The following is a 20,388-nucleotide window of genomic DNA, read 5'->3' as shown; positions in this document are numbered from 1 at the left end:
GAACATTTTTCTAGATGTGTCTCCTCAGGCAAGGGAAACAAAGGGGACAATGAACTACTGGTACTACATCAAATATAAAGCTTGTGCACAGTAAAGGAAACCTTGAACAAAATGAAATGGCAACTTCGTGGGAGAAGATATTTGCAAATAATAAGGTGTTAATATCCAAAATATGTAAAGAACTTCTATAACTCAACACCAAAAACCCAATTAATGCAATTAAAAAATGGGCAGAGGACCTGAACAGACATTTTTCCAAAGAAGACCTACATATGGCTAACAGACTCATGAAAAGATGTTCAGCATCACTAATTGTCAGGTAAATGCAAATCAAAACCACAGAGATAGCACCTTTTACCTGTGAGAATGACTAAAATAAGAAAAGATAAGAAATAAATGTTGGTGAGGATGTGGAGAAAAAGAAACTCTTGTGCACTGTTTGTAGGATTGTAAGTTGGTATAGCAATTGTGGAAAACAGTATGGAGGTTCTTCAAAAAATTTTTAAAAAAATAGAAATACAAAAAGAAAAAAGTAGAAATCCATATGATCCAGGAATTCCACTGCTGAGTATTTACCCAAAGAAAATGAAAACACTAATTTGAGAGGATATTTGCACTGCTAGGTTTATTGCACGATTATTTACAATAGCTAAGATATGCGAGCAACCTAAATGTTCACCATTGGATGAATGGATAAAGAAGTAGTATATTTAGTCAATGGAATATTATTCAGCCATAAGAAGGATGAGATCTTGCCATTTGTGACAACATGGATGGGCCTAGAGGTATTATGCTAAGTGAAATAAGACAGAGAAAAAAATAGAATATGATTTCACTTATGTATGGAATCTAAAAAACAAAACAAATGAACAAAAAGCAGAAACAGACGCATAAATACAGAGAACAAACTGATGGGTGCCAGAGGGGAGGGGGAAGGGAGGGATGGGTAAACCTGGTGAAGGGAAGTGAAAAGTACAGGATTCTAGTTGTAGAATGAGTAAGTCACAGCATGAATGGTACAGTGTAGGGAATATAGTCAATAGTATTGTAATAGCATTGTATGGCAAAAGATGGTAGCTACACCTGTGGTGATCATAGCATAAAGTATAGAGTTGTTGAATTAATATGTTGGGCAGAAAAAGAATATGGGGTGCCTGGGTGGCTCAGTCGTTAAGCGTCTGCCTTCGGCTCAGGTCTTGATCCCAGGGTCCTGGGATCGAGCCCCGCATCGGGCTCCCTGCTCAGCGGCAAGCCTGCTTCTCCCTCTCCCACTCCCCCTGCTTGTGTTCCCTCTTTTGCTGTGTCTCTTTCTGTCAAATAAATAAATAAAATCTAAAAAAAAAAAAAAGAGGGGGAGAGAAAGAGAATATGTTCCAAGTCAAAAGAAGCATTTGTAAGACTTTGACACATTTTACCAAATTGTTTTCCAGTGGTTTATATTGGAATGTTTGTATTTATGTTGGAATGGTTTGTATTGCTGCCAGCAGTGCATAGAGCACTACCCAGATTCGGTGGACAGTCATGACTGTCTTAAATACTTTTCATTAATAGTCCAACAGTGGAATCTCTTGTAATTTGCATTTCTGTGAGGTTGAATTTTTTTTCCATATATTTATTGGTTGCATTTCCTCCATTGTGAATTTTCTTTCTTATGCCTTTATTTTTTTGAGTCTTAATGTTTTCTTATTGATTTTGTGAGATGTGTTTATAATAAAGCTATTCATGTTTTATTTTGAGTATTTTCTCTAATTTACTGTTTGGCTTTTAAATTTGGTTGTCTCGTTTATTAACCTATAGAAGGTGTACATTTCTATGTGGTGTGTTCACTGTTGGGATTCTTCCATCAACTCCAAACTTAGTCTTCCTATGCCCAAAGCTGTAATATACATTTACTTTTATGTTATCCTAGGTTTATTGGCTTAATCAAAATTATATTCAACTCTCTAAATAACCAAAATTCTTTAACTCTATAGATGTTTGAAGTAATGTAAGCAAGAAAATTATACTTTGGACTGTATCTATGGGGATTGGAATTAATATGTTAAAAATAAAGAGGCAAGAAAATATAGTAATTGTTTAGAATATTAAGCTTGGTATTTGGCTATCCTGAGTATGTATCATAAACAGTATTTGGAATTTTTTCATCAGATTGTGAGGTACAGTGCTGTGGCTTTAAAGAAATAGTTTACCCATTTGCTGTGGAGTTGATACACCCTGGTTCTTGAGACTTAATCTTTGTTTACAGTTGCAGTATTGTATTCAGCCCTCTCCTTCCTGCTTCTTGGGGCTTTCTTACCCAAATTATGTGGCAAGACTCTGTAATTTTCTCTTTTCTCTGTTAATAACATCTTCAGTCTTAAAATAGATTAAGGTCATCCTCCTGTAAAGTTTCACATCCAGTCTTCAACATGGCAACAAATTTAATGACTTACCCAGCCTCCAGATTCAATTAAAGTTGGTTTTTTACCTATGCAGAGGAGCAATACTGTGTTATTTTTATATTGGGCTTTAATGTTTGCAGAGATTTTTGACATACGTGGTTTCATTTAATCCTCTCAGTGTACCTGTGAAGCTAGCTATTATTCCCATTTTATAGGTGAGAAAACTAAGAGTTTAAAGGGACCTGAATAAATGAATATATGTCTTTTGACTCCTAGTTAGGTGGCTTTTCTACTGATTTTGTATCTTTCCCAGATGAACAAATTGGTTTGTCTGGTTAAATTGTTGTCTAATGACACCAGTGTTGTTTACCCCATATAAGTCAATTTGCTTTGTATTGATGAAAATTTTGGTGTCCTTAATGCCAGTCAGCATCTCTTAGTGCATATCCACACTGCAGAGCTGGGCTGAGAGGTCAGCTTGTTAGCACTTGTGAAGAGTATTCTTTTTGGTGCCTTTTTCTTTTTTTTTTTTAGTAGGCTCCATGCTGGGAGCTTGAACTCACGACCCTGAGATTAAGACCTGAGCTGATAGCAAGAGTCAGACGCTTATTGGACTGCACCACCCAGGTGCCCTGGTGCCATTTTCATATATGAAGGATATCTGTGTGTGTGTGTGTGTGTGTGTGTGTGTGTGTGTGTGTGTGTGATGCAGACACAGTCGCTAGAGCCAATTGCCTAGGTGTGAATCCTGCTCTTTCAGTTATTAGTTGTGGGGTGTTGGACAAAGTATTAATGGGGTATCCTCACAGGGGAGTTGTGAGGATTAAAAGCTATTACATGGAAAGAACATAGTAAGCGTTCAATAGATATAACTGTTGTTACTATTATTAATTGATGTTTGCTTCTTATCTAAGACATGTTGTGTTATCTGTTAATTAATGGCTAGCTACATCCTTTACTGATGTTATTTGTGTTGTTTCTTATATTGTAAAATACCTTAAAGGCAAGAGCCATATTTGTTCCTCAATGTACACCTTAAATGCTAACCGTCCATTACACGTGAAAACTTCAACCCACTAATTAAGTAGTCAAGATCCCCGTAAAGTGTAATGTGCGGAATTGCAGAACCCTTCATCCTCAGGGTCACCAGGAGCACCTGTCCTCTCCAAAGAGTCAGTTTGGAAGCAGTGGGTGATAATGGCACCCATCTCTGTTAGAATGAATAAAGCATCTCTTCATGTACTCTGCAAGAGTCAGAGGTCAGTAATGTTGGATTCTCCTGTCACTAATCTGTCTTGGATAAATGACATAAAAGCATTACTATGGCCAGATTCCCTTTAGCACTTAGAGTTAAGGAATTTCTAAATATTCTTTGCTTCCTTTCCTCCTTCCTGCTAGCCTGAGACTCTTGGGTGAAAGGGAGGATTGGCGTTTACTCATAGTAGCCCAGAAAAGATTGAAAATGTAGATTTTATTGTTATTCAGGTATGGTGAGGCCAACATGAGGAGAAAAGGTAGCTCTTGAAAAGACAGGGACACCTGAGTAGCTCAGTTGGTTAAGCATCCTACTCTTGACTTAGCTCAGGTCTTGATCCTCGAGGGTCACGAGTTTGAGCCCTGCATTGGGCTCCACACTGGGCATGGAGCCTACATTAAAAGAAAGGAAAAAAAGACAGTTTGTTATTCACAGTCCCTAAGAGGAGGGGACATACCATGCTGGGCAGGGTAGGGGAAGCCAGGGTTGGGGAATGTACTAGGGTTGGTCAGAAGGCAGAAGGTGTAAGAACGGGCCAGAGCCTTTATTATGGTTTTCTCTGGAAGGAACAGGCAAGCACAATAGGCAAGCTGAGCAAGTTTAGGATTGGATTGATTTTGGCAGGCTCTGCTTTATGCAGTGGTCCTTAGTTGTCTGGTGTCTGGCCTTGGGGTGTTTAGGACAGGGGGGTGTTGTCCTGGACTGTAGGAGCCTGATGAAGGGTGGGTGTGGACTCTGGATTGGTTGGCTTGTGTAGCAGGGGTATGCTCCTGGCAAGTTGTTGGCTATCTCTAGGAATTAGTTAACCCTCAGAGGGGCAGTTCCTTTCCTTGTCTGCAACGCCCCAAAATGCCAAAGCATTATAAAATACAGAAAATTAAAAAAAAAAAAACATGATTAATACATGGACTAGGACTTTGTATCACAGCTTCAGGATTTAGTAGCAGAGGAGAGCAGAGATCAGTAGGGCAGTGATCCTTATCACCGATGAGAAGAGGCATAAATCTGACCTAGAAAAGAGTATTAGAGAAAGCATTTGATAGCTAACCCCCTTCTCTTCCCAGTTATTTTTGAAGTTACTATTGTGTTTTGGAGATACTCTTTCTTCTGTTTACCACAGTCCAAATTCATCTTCACTGTTAAGCTTTGAGAAGTGTTCACAGTCCACATTTTGTACAAGATAATTTTTTTACAGAGTGTGTGAACTCTTAAGAGGAAAATGGCCCATAGGCTAGCTAACTGAAAGAATAAATAAATAAATCACTTTTAAGGCAAAACAAATTCCTTATATATATATATATTTTTTTTACCAAATTATATGAAGAAAGGAAGTAATCATGTTAACAGTCTTTGTCGTTTAGTTAGGATCACCTGTTCTGTAATTATTGTGGCAATAAAAAACTCATTTTGATCTTAGAGTTATTGATCTAGGTATAATGACTCAAATTTGGCTGATTGCATATGAATTATGACCAATTTGGCATTTTTGCATAATTTCTAGTTTGGAGTTTGATAGTTCTGTTAGTCTTTGAACCTAGCATAGCAATATAAAATTTGATTAGAAACAAATGACAGTTCGGGGTGTCTGGCTGACGCATTTGAAAGAGCATGTGACTTTTGATCTTGGGGTCTTGAGTTAGGAGCCCCACGTTGGGTGTAGAGATTACTAAAAAAACAAAAACCAAAAAACGATAGTTCTGTTTCCTATTTTTGGATCAAGGAGGTAGCAGATAACCACTCATGAGCTTTTGTATATATACTTTTTGGTCATTATTTGACATCAGCACTTGTCTGGAACCTAGAGGGCTACCACAGATATCAAAGTGAAAACCTGTCACAATTAAGTCTTCCCTCTGAGTTGGTTTGTTAGTATTTTAATAGATAGGGATCCAGAAAGGGAGAGTCAGAATAAATAGGGATTAGAGCCTGGGGATGTGGGGTGATCAGTAGTCAGGGTTTCTTCCTGTGGCTCAGGTAAGTGTAAATAAGACATAATGTTAAGGAAGATCATGGTGGTGAGCTTGGGAGTTTGAGGGGCAGGAGGAGTGGGAATCTTGTCAGGGGTATGCTGAGATCCAGGCCTCACTCTTGCTCTTCCAAGGTGATGCAGAGGCTCTGGAAGAGGGGTCTTATCCTGAGCACCCAGATCTCTGGCCTCCAGTCTAATCCCTGGAGCACTGGTCCTCAACTGGGGGTGACCCTCTCCCCTTCCCTGGGGACATTTGGCATTGTCTGGAGCTATATTTTAATCATTGCAATTGGGGTTGTGCTGCTGTTAGGTAGTGCAGAGAGCCCAGATATGCTGTTAAGCATCCTGCTCTGTACAGGACCTCCGTCATTACAAAGAATGACCCTGTCCAAACCATGACTAGTGCCACAGTTAAGAAATCTTGCCTGGAGGATCACAAGAAACTCTGGGTTGTTCCTGACCTAGTGGAGATGTGGAGGGCAGCTAGGACACATGGAGCTCCTGGACACCATTCTGACTTCTTTTATGGAGGAATGCTTAAGAACTGAAGTGAACAAAAACTAGGACAGGAGTAGAATTGGAGAGAGTGATTGTCATCCAGGAGCAGTGCAGCAGATTAGAAGCAACAAATTAGAAGGAGAGGAAATAGATTCATCAGAGACTGGCACCCTGCTTTTAATAATCAGTAAGAGTCTGACATCAATTGAGATGACTATAAAAAGCAAGCTCATAAAACACTGCAGCTTGAAATAATAACCCAGGAACATGTACAAAACAGTCTTTAATGATCCTGATAATGGCTGTGAATGATTCCTTAAGTTAAATTATGTTCCATATGCTATTATAAGACAAATTTAGACAAGTTTAGAAAGGTTTCTGCCAAAATAGTTACAAGTTATATATATATTTCCATCTCAGAATTGAGTTACAGCAAACTGTTGCTCCCCAAATTGGAGAGATATAGGCAGGAACAGAGAATCACAGCTTAACCAGAGCAGAAGTCCGGGAGCAGACATCTCTGTGGGAACCAGTACCAGTTGCTGATGGACATCCTGTCCATCTTTCAACAAAAACTTACAAGGACATACTTAAAGACAAAAAACACAGTTCTTTTGCATCAGAACCAAACTAAGATATGGTAGGGATGTTGGAATTATTGAACCAGGAATTTGAAACAACTGTCATTAATATGCTAGGGGCTATAAATGGAAAAAGTGGGTAACATGCAAGAACAGATGAGAAATGTAAGCAGAAAAAAACTTTAAGAAAGTATCAAAAGGAAATAGAACTAAAACACGCTGTAACAGAAATGAAGAATCCCTTTGATGGGCTTATCAGTAAACTGAATATAGCTGAGAAAAGAATCAGTGAGCTTAAAGAAATGTCAATAACTGAATTAACAGAGAGAAAACTGAATAAAATTGAATATCCAAGAAATGTGGGACAGTTACAAAAGGTATAACACATAATGGAAATATCAGAAGGAGAAGGAGAGAAAGGAACAGAAAAAATATTTGAAGTAATAGCTGAGAATTTCCTAAAAGTAATGATAGATCCCAAACCACAGATCAGAAAATTCAGAGAATAGTAAGCAGACAAATAACACAAAATCTACACTTAAATATATATTCAAACTGCAGAAAAATCAAAGAGAAAATAGTGAAGGAAGCCGGGGGTGGGGGAAATTACCTAGAAAGGAACAAAGATAAATATTACATGGTACTTCTCTTCAGAAACCATGCAAGCAAGCAAGGAAAAACTATCAACCTAGAGTTCTGTATGCAGTGAAGTTAACCTTCAGAAATGAAGGAGAAATAAAGACTTTCTCAGACAAACAAAATTGAGGAAATTTTTCACCAGATTATGTTAAATGTTAAAAGAAGTTAAAATGTTAAAGAAGTTTTTTTCAGAGAGAAGGGAAATGATATACATCAGAAACTCAGATGTACATAAACGAAAAATGTTAGAGAAGGAATAAATGAAGGGCCTTCTCGTTTCCTTCTCCTGTGGTACTGTGCTATGTCCAACACCCAGAACCCCTATCCATGCTGAATAATGCAGGTATAGAGCATGGTGGATTGTTGGCTTAATAAAGAAAGAGTAGAAGACTTTGCTTTCTTGTCCCACAGCTGCAGCTTCTGCATTTGAAAATACCAGAGTAGACATAATGGGTTCTCTGACTTATGGAAAGGAAGAATCTATTCCAAAGACTTTAGGCAAAACTGGGTGGCTCAGTCGTTGAGCGTCTGCCTTCGGCTCAGGTCGTGGTCCCAGGGTCCTGGGATCGAGCCCCGCATCGGGCTCCCTGCTCAGCGGCAAGCCTGCTTCTCCCTCTCCCAGTCCCTCTGCTTGTGTTCCCTCTCTTGCTGTGTCTCTCTCTGTCAAATAAATAAAATCTTTAAAAAAAACTATAAATAAGAAATGAAAATATGATGAAAACCATCTTCCTTTCAGCTTTGTAAGTGTTAACATACCATATGTCTTATGCAACAGAACAAATATAGTATTGTAATGCCACTTAAGTTGTGGCTTCTTGAGACCAATCATTCAGAGATTAAAGAAAAAGGAATTATGTGTAGACAGAATGAGCTTTCCAGAAGCCAAAATTATTACAGCTTTTCATACTAGAAATGGAAAAGCCACTGAAACATCCTATAAGTTTTTATTTCTAATAAAGTAAATATTAATGATATTAACCTAAAAAATAAAACTAACAGTTATTTTACCAGCAGAAATAGGTCTATTTGGGAATAGTAAGAGAACTGCAAGCATAGCTGTGCCCAGAGAACATGGACAAGGAAAGGAACTCTCTTTTATAGAGGAAAAGGGAGAGTTGGTAGGCTGTTATAAACAAAAAGTCCATTGGGAGTAAACTGGGAGTGGAAGTATAGTGGCTTTTTATTGGCTGTCTCTCTTTGGGCTGTTGCTGGAAGAGAAGGAAAAATTTTCTTCCTCCTGTTGGGATAGTAAAATAGGCCCTTTTTTTCCTGTTAGGTCTGCAATTAACAGAAGTGGTAGGGCTTGAGAGCTCCCCCTGTCAGCCTCCTGAGTCCATTCTAAATGAGGTTTTCCTATTCTTAATGTTAATAATGGCTATAACCCACGTAAGTAAAGTCTTTTGGTATCTGTCCCCCTGCTCTCCACCTTTTTTTTTTTAAAGAGTTCTTGAGATCAAAAAGTGAGAAAATCACTGTGGATTATACCCAGCTGTGATTGGTTCATTTCTTGCTAGGATCTCATGAGGAGCCCTTGGTAGGGAATTTGAAGCACTTGTTTAAGTCCCTGAATGGGCCTAGGTTTGGGCTGTGGGGGACAAGGTGGGTGAGTCTCCATTTGTGCTGTGCATGAGGGCCTGTCAATGGAATGACTTGGAGCAATGACTGAGAATTTTCCAAAATTAATAATAGGCAACAAACCACAGACCCAGGAAGCTCAGAGAATACTCAAGCAGGACTTACACTAAAAAATCTATATCTAGTTATATTCAAACTGCAGAAAATTAAAAACAGTCTTGAAGTAGGCCAGAGGAAAAACACCTTACTTATGGGAAATCAAGAGTAAGAATTATATTGGATTTCTTTTCAGACACCATATAAGCAAGAAAAGAATGAATAAGAAGAGTGTAATATTTAAAGTGCTGAAAAAAAAATCAACATAGAATTCTGTGTACAAGCAAAATTATCAAATTATCCTTCAAAAGTGAATGAGAAATACTTAAAAATTGGAGGAATTTGTCTCCAGTAAGCCTACTTCTCAAGAAACATTAAAAGAAATTCCTCAGAAAGAAAGATGATAAAGGTCAGAAACTAGGATCTACATAAAGGAAGAAGAAATGAAGATAAAATACAATTTTTCTTATTCTTAATTGATCAAACACTTTGTTTAATAACAGGAACGAAATATTTGGTGATGATAGCTTATAGAGAATAGAAATTAATGACATGTTATAAAGCATAGGAGGGAGAAATTGGGAATACTCTGTTATAAGGTCCTTCCACTAGCCATGAAGTACAGTGTTATTTGAAAGTCAGCTTGGTTTAGTTGTACATGTGTAATGCAAACTGTAGGGCAACCACTGAAAAACATTTAAGAAGTATGATTGATATGCTAAGGGAGGAGAAAAAAAGGATTTTAAGGCATTGAAACTCTTCTCTATGATACTGTAATTGTGAATACATGTAATTATACATTTGTCAAAACTCAAATGTACAACACAAAAAGTGAACCCTAATAGCAAACTATGGCATTTAGTTAATGTATCAATTTTGACTTACCAATTTTAACAAATATACATGCTAATGTAAGATATTAGTTATAGATGAAACTGTATGTGGGGCTTGTGAAGGGGTATGTAACCTTCAAAATAAAATGGCTACTTATTTTACCAGCAAAATAGTTTATTTGGATAGTAGAGGAATTGCAATTCAGGACATGCAGGCTATGGAAAACCATAGGCAAGTCTGGAGAATGAGAGGAACATTACTTTACAGAGAAAAAGAAGAGGAGAGTCAGCTTTGAAGCAAAGTCTGTTGGAGGAAAACAAGAGTTCAAGGTGGTAATGTTACCGAGAGTTATATGGAAAAGGAACGAAGCCTCAGTTCTTTTCACTGCCATAGTAGAATTACAGGATAGCAAAATGAAAGTAAAGTGAGCAAAGTTTTATTAAAGTATGCTCCAAGGGAGGAGTGGGCCAGTCATGAGAGACAACGCCCTGGAAACTTTGGGCTGTGGGTTTATATCAATAAAAATTGATATTTTGCATGAGTCATAAGGTGGCAACATATGAATGATAGGCCTAGATTTATACAATAATTAGTCAACTACACATGTCCTTTCCCAAAATGTTTTCAAAATGCTGCTTGGGGTAGCAAACTGCATTATTTCTATTCTAGAGACATAGGTCAAAGAAGGACAAGGGGTTGCTTTCGGCAGGAGCACAACAAACACAATAGACTTCACTCTTCCTCTGTTGTAACCACAAACCAAACCACCTGCTAGATGGGTGGCATGGGGTTGTCCCCAGGTGGTCCTCTGTTGGGCCTCTCCGTCAGGGTGTCTAAGGTCCATCCTCCTTGTCACTCATGCCTAGCTTCCTGCCTAACAGTGATGGTTTGTCATCATCTGAATCATGATAGTTTCTTATTGGCTGGGCTGTTGCTCGGCAAGGAGAAAATCTTCTTCCTTGTTCGGGTAGTAAATTGAATTTCTTCCTGTCCAGGAATGTGAAGTAAGCTGTGATGGAAAGTCCCATCAGGGCTTCCTGAATCCATCCTAAATGAAGTTTCCCTCAATTAATATCCACAGCTATATGGGAATTCTCTGTGCTTTCTACTTAATTTTTCTGTAAACCAGAAACTATTAAAAAAAAGTCTATTAAGAGAAAAACCCAACTTGTCAAGTCTTTAAAGAAATAAAGCAAAGCACCGAATTTCTCAGTTCTGTGCAATAACTGGTTCAATAGACCTTAATTTCTAAAAGGGATGCTAAAACAGTTTTTGAAATTCTTTTTGTAAGCATAAGATAATAATATTTGGAGTATGCAGTTTTTTATCAGTAGGACTTACAGGATGAAGATGCTATCACATATACCAGTATTTTTTATTTTTTCTCTTAGTTTCTTATATGTTCTAATCACTGAGGAAAATACTGGTGCTAGAAACAGGAAAGGAACCTTAACATATATCTGGGAATTCGAAGAGTTTCAGCTGCAAATGTTTCAGATTAGAATGGTGTTGAGACAGGGGATGCTGACCTGCCATCATCTAATAGGAGTTGGCACACTTTTTCTGAAAGGGTGAGATAGTAAATGCTTTAGGCGTTTTTGGCCTTAAAGTCTCTATTGCAACTACTCAGTTCTGCTGTTGCAGTGAGAAAGCAGTCATAGGCAGCATGGAAATGAATTCATGTGTTCCAATAAAATTTTATTTACAAAAACAGGTGTATTTCTTGGTTGCTGTAGTTTGCTGACTCCTGATCTAAAACAGGCACCAGGGAAGCTCAGTGAATAAGTAAATGAAGGGATTCCACAAAAGAAACCTCAGTAAATTCCCCAAGTAGGACATTTATGGACTACATTCTCTGACCAAAACAAGTAAACAAACTGGAGTAAGAATAAAGCAAGTAAATGCTGGAATTACAATAATAATAATAATTAATAATAATAATAATAATAAAAAGCTCCACAACAAACTTAACTGTGGAATTCTTTAAAGCTTTCTAAAGTTAATCTTGGGTCAAAGAAGAAATCAAAACTGCAACTACAGATCATTTATAAATGAATAGTGAAATCACTGCATGTCAAAATCAATGGTATGACCAGCATTATAGTAGGAAAAGTAGTGGCTTTAAAGGTTATTATTAAAGGAAGACTGAAACAAATGAACTAAGTATTCAATATAGATAGATAGGAAAAACAAAGCAAAATAAAACAAAAGCAAGAGGAATTGACAAATGTTGAAGCTGCAGGTTGAAGCTGTAGGTAATAAACACGTCTCCTGAAAAAAGAAGGTAGAATTTATAGCTTATATCAAGGTCTGTTATTATAAAAGATCATTAGAAAGCATTCACAAGGGGCGCCTGGGTGGCTCAGTCGTTAAGCGTCTGCCTTCGGCTCAGGTCATGATCCCAGGGTCCTGGGATCGAGCCCCGCATCGGGCTCCCTGCTCCGTGGGAGGCCTGCTTCTCCCTCTCCCACTCCCCCTGCTTGTGTTCCCTCTCTCGCTGTGTCTCTCTCTGTCAAATAAATAAATAAAATCTTTAAAAAAAAAAAAAAAAAAGCATTCACAAGTCTAACCATGAAAAAAGATATTTACAAATACTCAAGACAATGACAAAGGTGATAAAACCACAGCTATGGAAGAAGGTAGTATGATGTTAAATTTGAAAATCAGAATGAAATATCTGACTTTCTGAAACATACTAAAATTATCTAAAGAAGATTTATAGAATATGGTCCTATTACCATGAAGGAAATTCTCAAATAATCATACCTAATGATGTACTAGATATAGATGGTTTTACAAGCGAGCAACAGGAAACACAAGGAATAGTACATTTCTATACTATTTAAACAACTACAAGATAGCAAATATGGAAAACTAAATTCTTTCATAAGGCTAGCACAGCACTCCGGATACAGTAAATGCTCAATAATATTTGTGAACTGCTGAATGCTTCTTGTTATTACAAAAATGAGCAAAGAAATACAAGAAAAGATAATTTCAGACTAATTGAAAATTAGATTTAAGATGTAAAACTCTTAAAGTAGTAGTGAATCAAATCCAGGAATATTTAAAGAACTAATAAAATGGAACTAAGTGGGGCGCCTGGGTGGCTCAGTTGGTTAAGCATCTGCCTTCGGCTCAGGTCATGATCCCAGGGTCCTGGGATTGAGTCCCACATCGGGCTCCCTGCTCAGCGGGAGCCTGCTTTCCCCTCTAGCTGCCATTCCCCCTGCTTGTGTTCACTCTCTCTCTTTCACTCTCTCTTTCTCAAATAAATAAATGAATAAATAAATATCTTTAAAAAATGGAACCAGGGGCGCCTGGGTGGCTCAGTTGGTTGAGCAACTGCCTTTGGCTCAGGTTATGATGCTGGAGTCCCAGGATCGAGTCCCGCATCGGACACCCTGCTCAGCAGGGAGTCTGCTTCTCCCTCTGACCCTCACCCCTCTCATGCGCTCTTTCTCTATCTCATTCTCTCTCTCAAATAAATCCTGAGATTATCTAAATAGTTAATGTAATCGATACATTTGTTCATTTAACAAATATGTGTTGAGCGCCCGTATATCCAGATGAATGTTCTAAGTGCTGGGTATATAGCTATCCATGGAAATATAAAAACCCCTTCTCTCCTGGAACTTACAGTCTAATCAGTGGAGATAGAGAAAGAAGCAGGAATATAGTATGTCAGGGTGTTGATAATCCCATCAAAATTTTCGTAGGATTATCTTTAGAATCTTAATATTTTTTTTAAGATTTTATTTATTTATTTATTTAGAGATAACAAGTTGGGGGAGGGGGAGAGGAAGACAGTGACACAGAATCCCAAGCAGACTCCATGCTGAGCATAGAGCCTGACAGAACCCTGAGATCATGCATGACCTGAGTGGAAATCAAGAGGTAGAGTCTTAACCAACTGAGCCACCCAGGTACCCCACACAATAAAGTTCATCTATATCAATACCTGTGACAAGATGGCTAAAATAACTTGTTAAAAATTAATTGTCCTATTGGATATTTAATTAAAATATAGAAATTAAATCATTATGTTATAGTTGCAAAATAGATCAATGGGACAAAATATAGAGGGTCCAGAAACATATATCTATATCTATATAGCTACATATATGTCCTGGTTGATGAAGACAGTATTTGTTTTTTAATTTAAAATTTTTTTTTATTTATGAGGGAGAAGGAGTGGGGGGGATGGTGCCGGGGGTGTGTGGGGAGGAGCAGAGTGAGAGGGACAAGCAGACTCTGAGCGGAGCGGGGATCGTGACTTGGGGCTTGATCTCATGACCCTGAGATAATGACCTGAGCTGAAACCAAGAGTCAGATGCTTAACCAGCTGAGCCACCCAGGCACCCCCTGATTAAGACAGTATTATTGTATATACCAACAAGGTTGAAAGTGGTTGTAGGAGTGATGATTTTAATTTTCTTCTTACAGTTTAGAAAGAATATTTAGACATTTCTGTGGTGGAGTACCTATCCTTTTAACAATCAGAGTGGTAACAGTGAAGGTCTTTTTAAGGGAGGAGGTGGAGGGAAGAAGATTGGAACAGAGGCCTTGGTTTTAGGGGCCCTAGGTCTGCCATACCTTGTGGCCCTGCTCGGGGGGCCTGAAAGAAAGTGGAACCTGAGGGTTGGCTCTGTTGGGATCTGCCACACTTGGGGTCCCCTCCTACCAAACTCTGGATGCAGTCTTCATGGCATCATGAAGTTTTGTGCCAACATCACTGGCGAGGACTTTATAGAGCTCTTTATTCATATCAGTGGCACCATATCAAAGCTAGTGAGAGTCTTTGTGCTCCATATGTTCTAAGACAAGCCTGTGCTTTAGGCCTGATGACTCCAGGGTCATCTGCGATGCCAGAGTGTGGTATGAGGTGAGGCAGGGAGACTTCTTCCACCATTTTCACGTGGAAGATGTTTCAGAAGAGTTAAAGGAGATTTATTTAGAGCTGACATCTGAGCATTTGTTCAGAATAGCAAGGAGCACAGGGAATGCCTCTTACCTTGAAGCCCCAGTTGACCAACAAGTGGCGTCCCCACCTCACTGTGTCTGTGGAGCTGCCATTGCCCACAGGTTGAACTCCTGTGGTGGTACTTGATCCATTTGATGGGCCTGTAAGAGTACTTCCCCCAAGGGCATGGGAAGATTTCCCGGAGCCTGGTATGAAAGCCTGTGATGTTAGTGTTTATCTTCTGGCTTTGAAGACTCAAGAGCAGTGTAGAAAGGATAGCACTTGGGCGATCAAGTGTGGTTGAAACAAATCTAAGTGGCAAAATGAACTTCAGTGTAGAAACTGATGTCTTGTCTATTAAAAGGTTTTTTTTTTTTTTTTTGGAAATCTTCCAAAGTCTGCTCAGGATATGCCTCAAGACAGAAACCTGGAGAACATGGTGCAAGTGCTAGTAGAGAGTAGGAAGCTTCTGCAGTTTTTCAAGGGACAGCAAATAAATCCTGTAACAGTCTTATGCAATGTTTTGAGCAATACTCTTCTTCATCTTGTTTTGGTTCGTGAAGATGTCTCTCTTCAGTATTTCATTCCTGCCTCAGAAAAATTCAAGCAGCCTGTATATATATATATATATATATATATATATATATATATATATATATATGTATTTTTTTTTTGGTAAAGCTTATGGTCTTTTCAAAACTGAAACAGACCCCGAGTTAATTGGCTTGCAAGTCTGCACCCTCACTAGCCTATATGGAATGTACATTTTGCTGAGCTCTTCTTCCTTTGCAAAGATCTTATTAAAAAAAATCATTGGTGAAAGAATTGGATAGTTCATTTGTATGTTTATTGACTTTGTCAGTTTTTTTTTATTTTCCATACTTTTTAAGATGGCAACAAGAAAAAGACTTTCTACTTTAACTTTTTGGGGGAAAAAGGATTGTAACAAAATAAAAACGTTGAATTTCTGAAACAATGGATCAGTTTTTATTATAAAATGCTACTGTGTGAAATGGGAACTTCATTCTTTTAAAACAAGTATAATTTTGTGAGGGACTTTTCTTATTTTAGAGAGCTTAATATGCTATCTGAAAGATATAAGGTATTTAGTATTTGTGCATATCGCATAGTTTTTGTTAAGCTGTGTTTTGTCAAAGTATATATTCATGGTTTTAGATTTATCATCTACAGAGCTTGAATTGGTTATTTATTAGGTTCATTGATAATGCATCTTATTCACAAGGATTCAAGGAAATAGTCAATTTATGTGGACTAAGATTTTTCTTATGGGTAACTTTTATATAAACCAAGTTTCCATTTTTTCCCTATAGTATTATGTTATTCTGTTTAGAAAATGATTCTTAATATTTCATTATTTTGAGAAGAGGAAGGAGGGGTTATAAAGGACTGGTACAGTGATTAGAGGGAAGGTTCATATTCTTTCATATTAAATTTTAGTTTTTTTAATGGCTTATGCAATAAGAGGAGCCATTAACCTGACAGCCTTTATTTTTTGCAGACTCAGTAAATTCTCATGACTACATTTTAATCAGTAATGAATAATTTCCTACTAGATTTGGTGATAGAATGCTTCAATTTGCTAATTTATTTTGTTTTGCTGATTTCCAAATTCCATTCATGGTGTTGTGGAAAGAACACAGAAACATGAGACCTAGGCAAGTCACTTGAACTCTGGCTCTTTAAGATCTCTTTCAGTTTGAATAGATTACATTTCAGTACTCTGAGGGTTTCAATATAGGAAGATTAAACAGTTGTTTTCAAAAGTATTTCGAACATATTTTAAAATTATTAGTACATAACTATTTCAGAATTATAGCTTAAGTTTTTTTTTCTAACTTCTGAGTTATACACAGTTGCTTTGTGAATATTTTCAAAGCTGTTTGTAAAGATTGTTTTTTTTAAAGTGATTTTTAATGTTTTAAAAATCCCCCACCCTCATCAGCATTTTTGTACACTTTAAATGAAAGATGAAAATGCAAAACAAATACTTAGTGAGAAAATTATAAGATATGCATACTTTTTTTTTCTGTGCATAACACAAAAATGACTTATCATGCTTGTTTATAGTATCCTTTCCAATTTTTTCTTTGGTTTATTAATTAAATGAGAATTTTAAAGCTGTAGTAAAAATCTGCCTTTTTACCTATTTCATCACCTCTCCTCTCCTTCCTTTCCTCAGTCTCTCTCTTCCTCTGTCTCTGTCTTTGTTTCTGTTTCTATTCCCTATATTAAATAAAACCAGGGAAATGAAGAAAACCTATGGTTTGTTTTGGAAAATAAATAATTGTGCATTTTAATCTATGGTGAGTTATTATAATGGTTAACTTTTAATAATTCATTAACAGAAAGTATCTATAAAAGTTTTGTAGCCTAGTCTTTGAAATGTAACTTTGGAAAATGAGAGGGGTTATTTTCTCCTCTACTTAACCTACAGATACGTTGCTATTAAAAAAAAATTATTAGGCCATCTCATACTGTAACATCTAAATATAAGATCTTAAAAATTCAGATTCTTTTAATGATCTAGTAAAAATTGTTTATAATGAATACAAAAATGTTAAAATAATAACGTGTTCTTATTGTAGTTTAGTTTAATTGTGAAAAGCTATGGACTGCCAGTTTCTAGTCTTACATTAGTAATTGAATTTAAAAGCCTGGTCTTATAAGTAAGATTTTCATAGAATCAAGAATTAAAAGGGCTTTAGGGATGATCTCATCTAAACACCTTATTTATAGATGAGAAAACAGTTTCAGAGAGCATAAAAGTAACTAAGGATTTTTAATTGTTAATGCCAGAACCCATTTTAGAACCCAGATCTCCAAACTATTTATAGACGTTAAATTTTTGAGCTTGGTCTGTCAAGACTTAATTCAGATCCTTACAGCTTGGATATACTTTTGTTTATTAAAATATATCTAGATCACCATGCGAATCTATTCCTTACCTAAAAAGATAAAATTTAAATGAAAAAAGTCCAAAACATGTTATAAGCCATTGTCATATCATCCTTGTGTGAAGATATCCTTTGTTCTTGCAGGTAGGAAGGAATTTGTTTGCCACAAAATAATTCCCTGGAAGACCAAAACCTCACATTTAAAAATCAAAGCATCAAGTTTAGAAATTATTTCAGCTTCTTTTTCTTTTTTTTAGAAAAACACTACTAAGAAGCAAGAAAACATGCCTTTATGTTTCACTGTATCTTCAGAAAATAAATCAGTGATGAAATGTATTTAAAGTGATTCCTTATACCCATAAATGTGTAGTTTTTACTTTCTCCCTAAATATCATTTGCTAAAAACTATACTGGCTTATTTATATGACACACTTATACTATTTCTTTTTATTCCACTACTAAAAATGTCACTCATAAGTATACTATGAATGATATATACTTACTTATGTATAAGTCTACTGTACCAATATCACAAGAGATCAGGCAAGTATTTATTAGTGGTTAATTTCTATAAAGGTCCTCCTAGTTTTGTTTATCCCCATACAGGTCTAGGTAGTTGAAAAATGCTTCATAAATTAATCTGAGTCTGGAGACACATCAGAATTAAGATTCTTTTTAAGCAAACTTGTAACCCTGTTTGGTAACTGACAGGATATGGTATATACAGTTCTTAGGCTAAGAGTCAGTATATCATAATTTGCAACCCATTTACATATACCTGTGAATATATGTGAAATTCCAAATAGGTACTCCAGTACTGTCAACCTTTATCATTTGCCCATTTGTGTCATTTAATCCTGTATTTATTATTAGTGTACTTGTGCAAGGATATTGCCTAATAAAAATGGCTTATTTTGTATCTGCAATTATTTTCCTTATGTGAATAATAACAGCTACTTCTTGTTTCTGTCATTTTGCTTTCAAAAGATAAAATTAGCTTGTGGTGTGTGTACTTTTAGGGTAGGTTTATTCACTTTATTCCTTACCTCTTTCATGATCTTAAATGGCTGTGTAATATAAAGATTATATTGTTTTAATTAAATAAGGTTTATGACAGGCAAAGTCAAACTTTTGTTAACCTCTGCTTAGTATATTTACATAAGAAAGACCTTAGGACAAATTTTCATAGACTCTTAGTTTATTGCATTTGGAAAATCTTGGTGAGGCAAATTTGTAGGCACTTAATGACAACTATAGATGAGAATTTTCCTTTAAAAATATCCCTGTTAGCATGGTTGTGAAACTGAAAATGTTTAGAAACAAATTATTTTCTTAAGGCTTAAGACTCTTTCCTGAGAGTCATAAGAGATTATTTATTTGTGATGCTAAACATAACATAAAGTAGGGTATTTCTAATTAGAGGTGGGTTGAAAAGAGACATCTCTTTCCATAATCCACAAATAATTACTGAGTACATACTATGTGGTAGGCACTGTTGTATGTGTTTTGGACATTGTAGTGTAAAAAGTAGATATTCTTATATTTCTAAATTAAATGGCTTAATGGTCTTCCTGAGATAATGGTTTGCCTATGTTTGGGGACATAACACTAATTTTTATATATGAACTGATGTAATGAATGCTGGATTTTCAGCTGCCTCTGATTTCTATGTCTGGAACACAGCTGTATTCCTCAATCATAAATAAGAAAATAGATCATACTTTTTGATTCATGACTATCAGTTGTGGCCCAGACATTACCTATTGTTACCAGACATTACTTTGTTTTATTTGGACAAACCTTGAGGGTAACATAGTTAAGATTATGATCATGCCCTCAAAATGGATTTGAAATACTGGGGGTAGATTGGAAATGCCTTGTCTTAGGTTTTTTGTTTTTGTTTTTGTTTTTAAATTAGAGGTATTCTAATTTCAATTCTGTTTCACACCAGGATGAGCATACATACCTCAGTCATATAGGAAACATCCAAGGTTCTCAGAATGTGGGCTATCAGATACAAAAATGACCTCATAGTATGTAGGGTGGTGTAAAGGAAAGAGTGATAATTAGACTCCTGTGTGTCAGGAAACCAAGGATCTGGTCTGTTTTATAAATAATTAGGTGTGTGACCTTGAAAAAATCATTTAACATCTCTGGGTTACAGTTTCTTCAGATGAGGAGTCTAGACATTAATTAGATCAAGTCTCTTGGGTTTGACTCTGGAATACTGGCATGTCCCTCTACTGATAATCAGCCACCACCATGTGAAGGGTAGCTGACAGTTTAATATTTTATTAATCACCTTTTCAGTAATATTTTTGTTTAAGATTTTATTTATTTATTTGACAGAGAGACAGCGAGAGAGGGAACATAAGCAAGAGGAGTGGGAGAGGGAGAAGCAGGCTTCCCGCTGAGCAGAGAGCCCGATGCGGGGCTCAATCCCAGGACCCTGGGATCATGACCTGAGCCGAAGGCAGACGCTTAACGACTGAGCCACCCAGGCACCCTCCTTTTCAGTAATATTAATGTCAATGGTAGTTTCTTATGTTTTCACCCTACTCTTTTTCTGGAAATGAGGATTGTAGAATATTTCTGCTTAAAAATTTATTCTTTATGTGAACTAGACCAGATTCTGAAATAAGTTGAAGCCACATGCTTATCTGTTTTATAGTCTAATACTGC

The 20,388-nt window shown here is 36.7% G+C and overlaps 2 protein-coding genes across 5 annotated transcripts in view; both read left to right on the top strand.

Annotated features, from left to right (window-relative positions):
• EXOC2 (exocyst complex component 2) overlaps nucleotides 1-20,388 on the top strand; it is a 260,110-nt gene that overhangs the window by 14,011 nt on the left and 225,711 nt on the right. The gene's annotated exons all lie outside the window — the stretch shown is intronic.
• On the top strand, nucleotides 14,231-19,732 carry HUS1B (HUS1 checkpoint clamp component B). Its single transcript, XM_032424727.1, is given in 6 exon segments — nucleotides 14,231-14,652; nucleotides 14,654-14,839; nucleotides 14,841-15,046; nucleotides 15,048-15,156; nucleotides 15,159-15,404; nucleotides 19,625-19,732. Coding segments are annotated over 6 exon segments (966 nt in total). The 5' UTR covers nucleotides 14,231-14,541.

This window comes from Phoca vitulina, unplaced genomic scaffold (assembly GCF_004348235.1).
Source record: "Phoca vitulina isolate PV1807 unplaced genomic scaffold, GSC_HSeal_1.0 scaffold31, whole genome shotgun sequence".
Lineage (NCBI taxonomy): Eukaryota > Metazoa > Chordata > Mammalia > Carnivora > Phocidae > Phoca > Phoca vitulina.
This window is presented reverse-complemented; position numbering and strand designations above follow the sequence as displayed.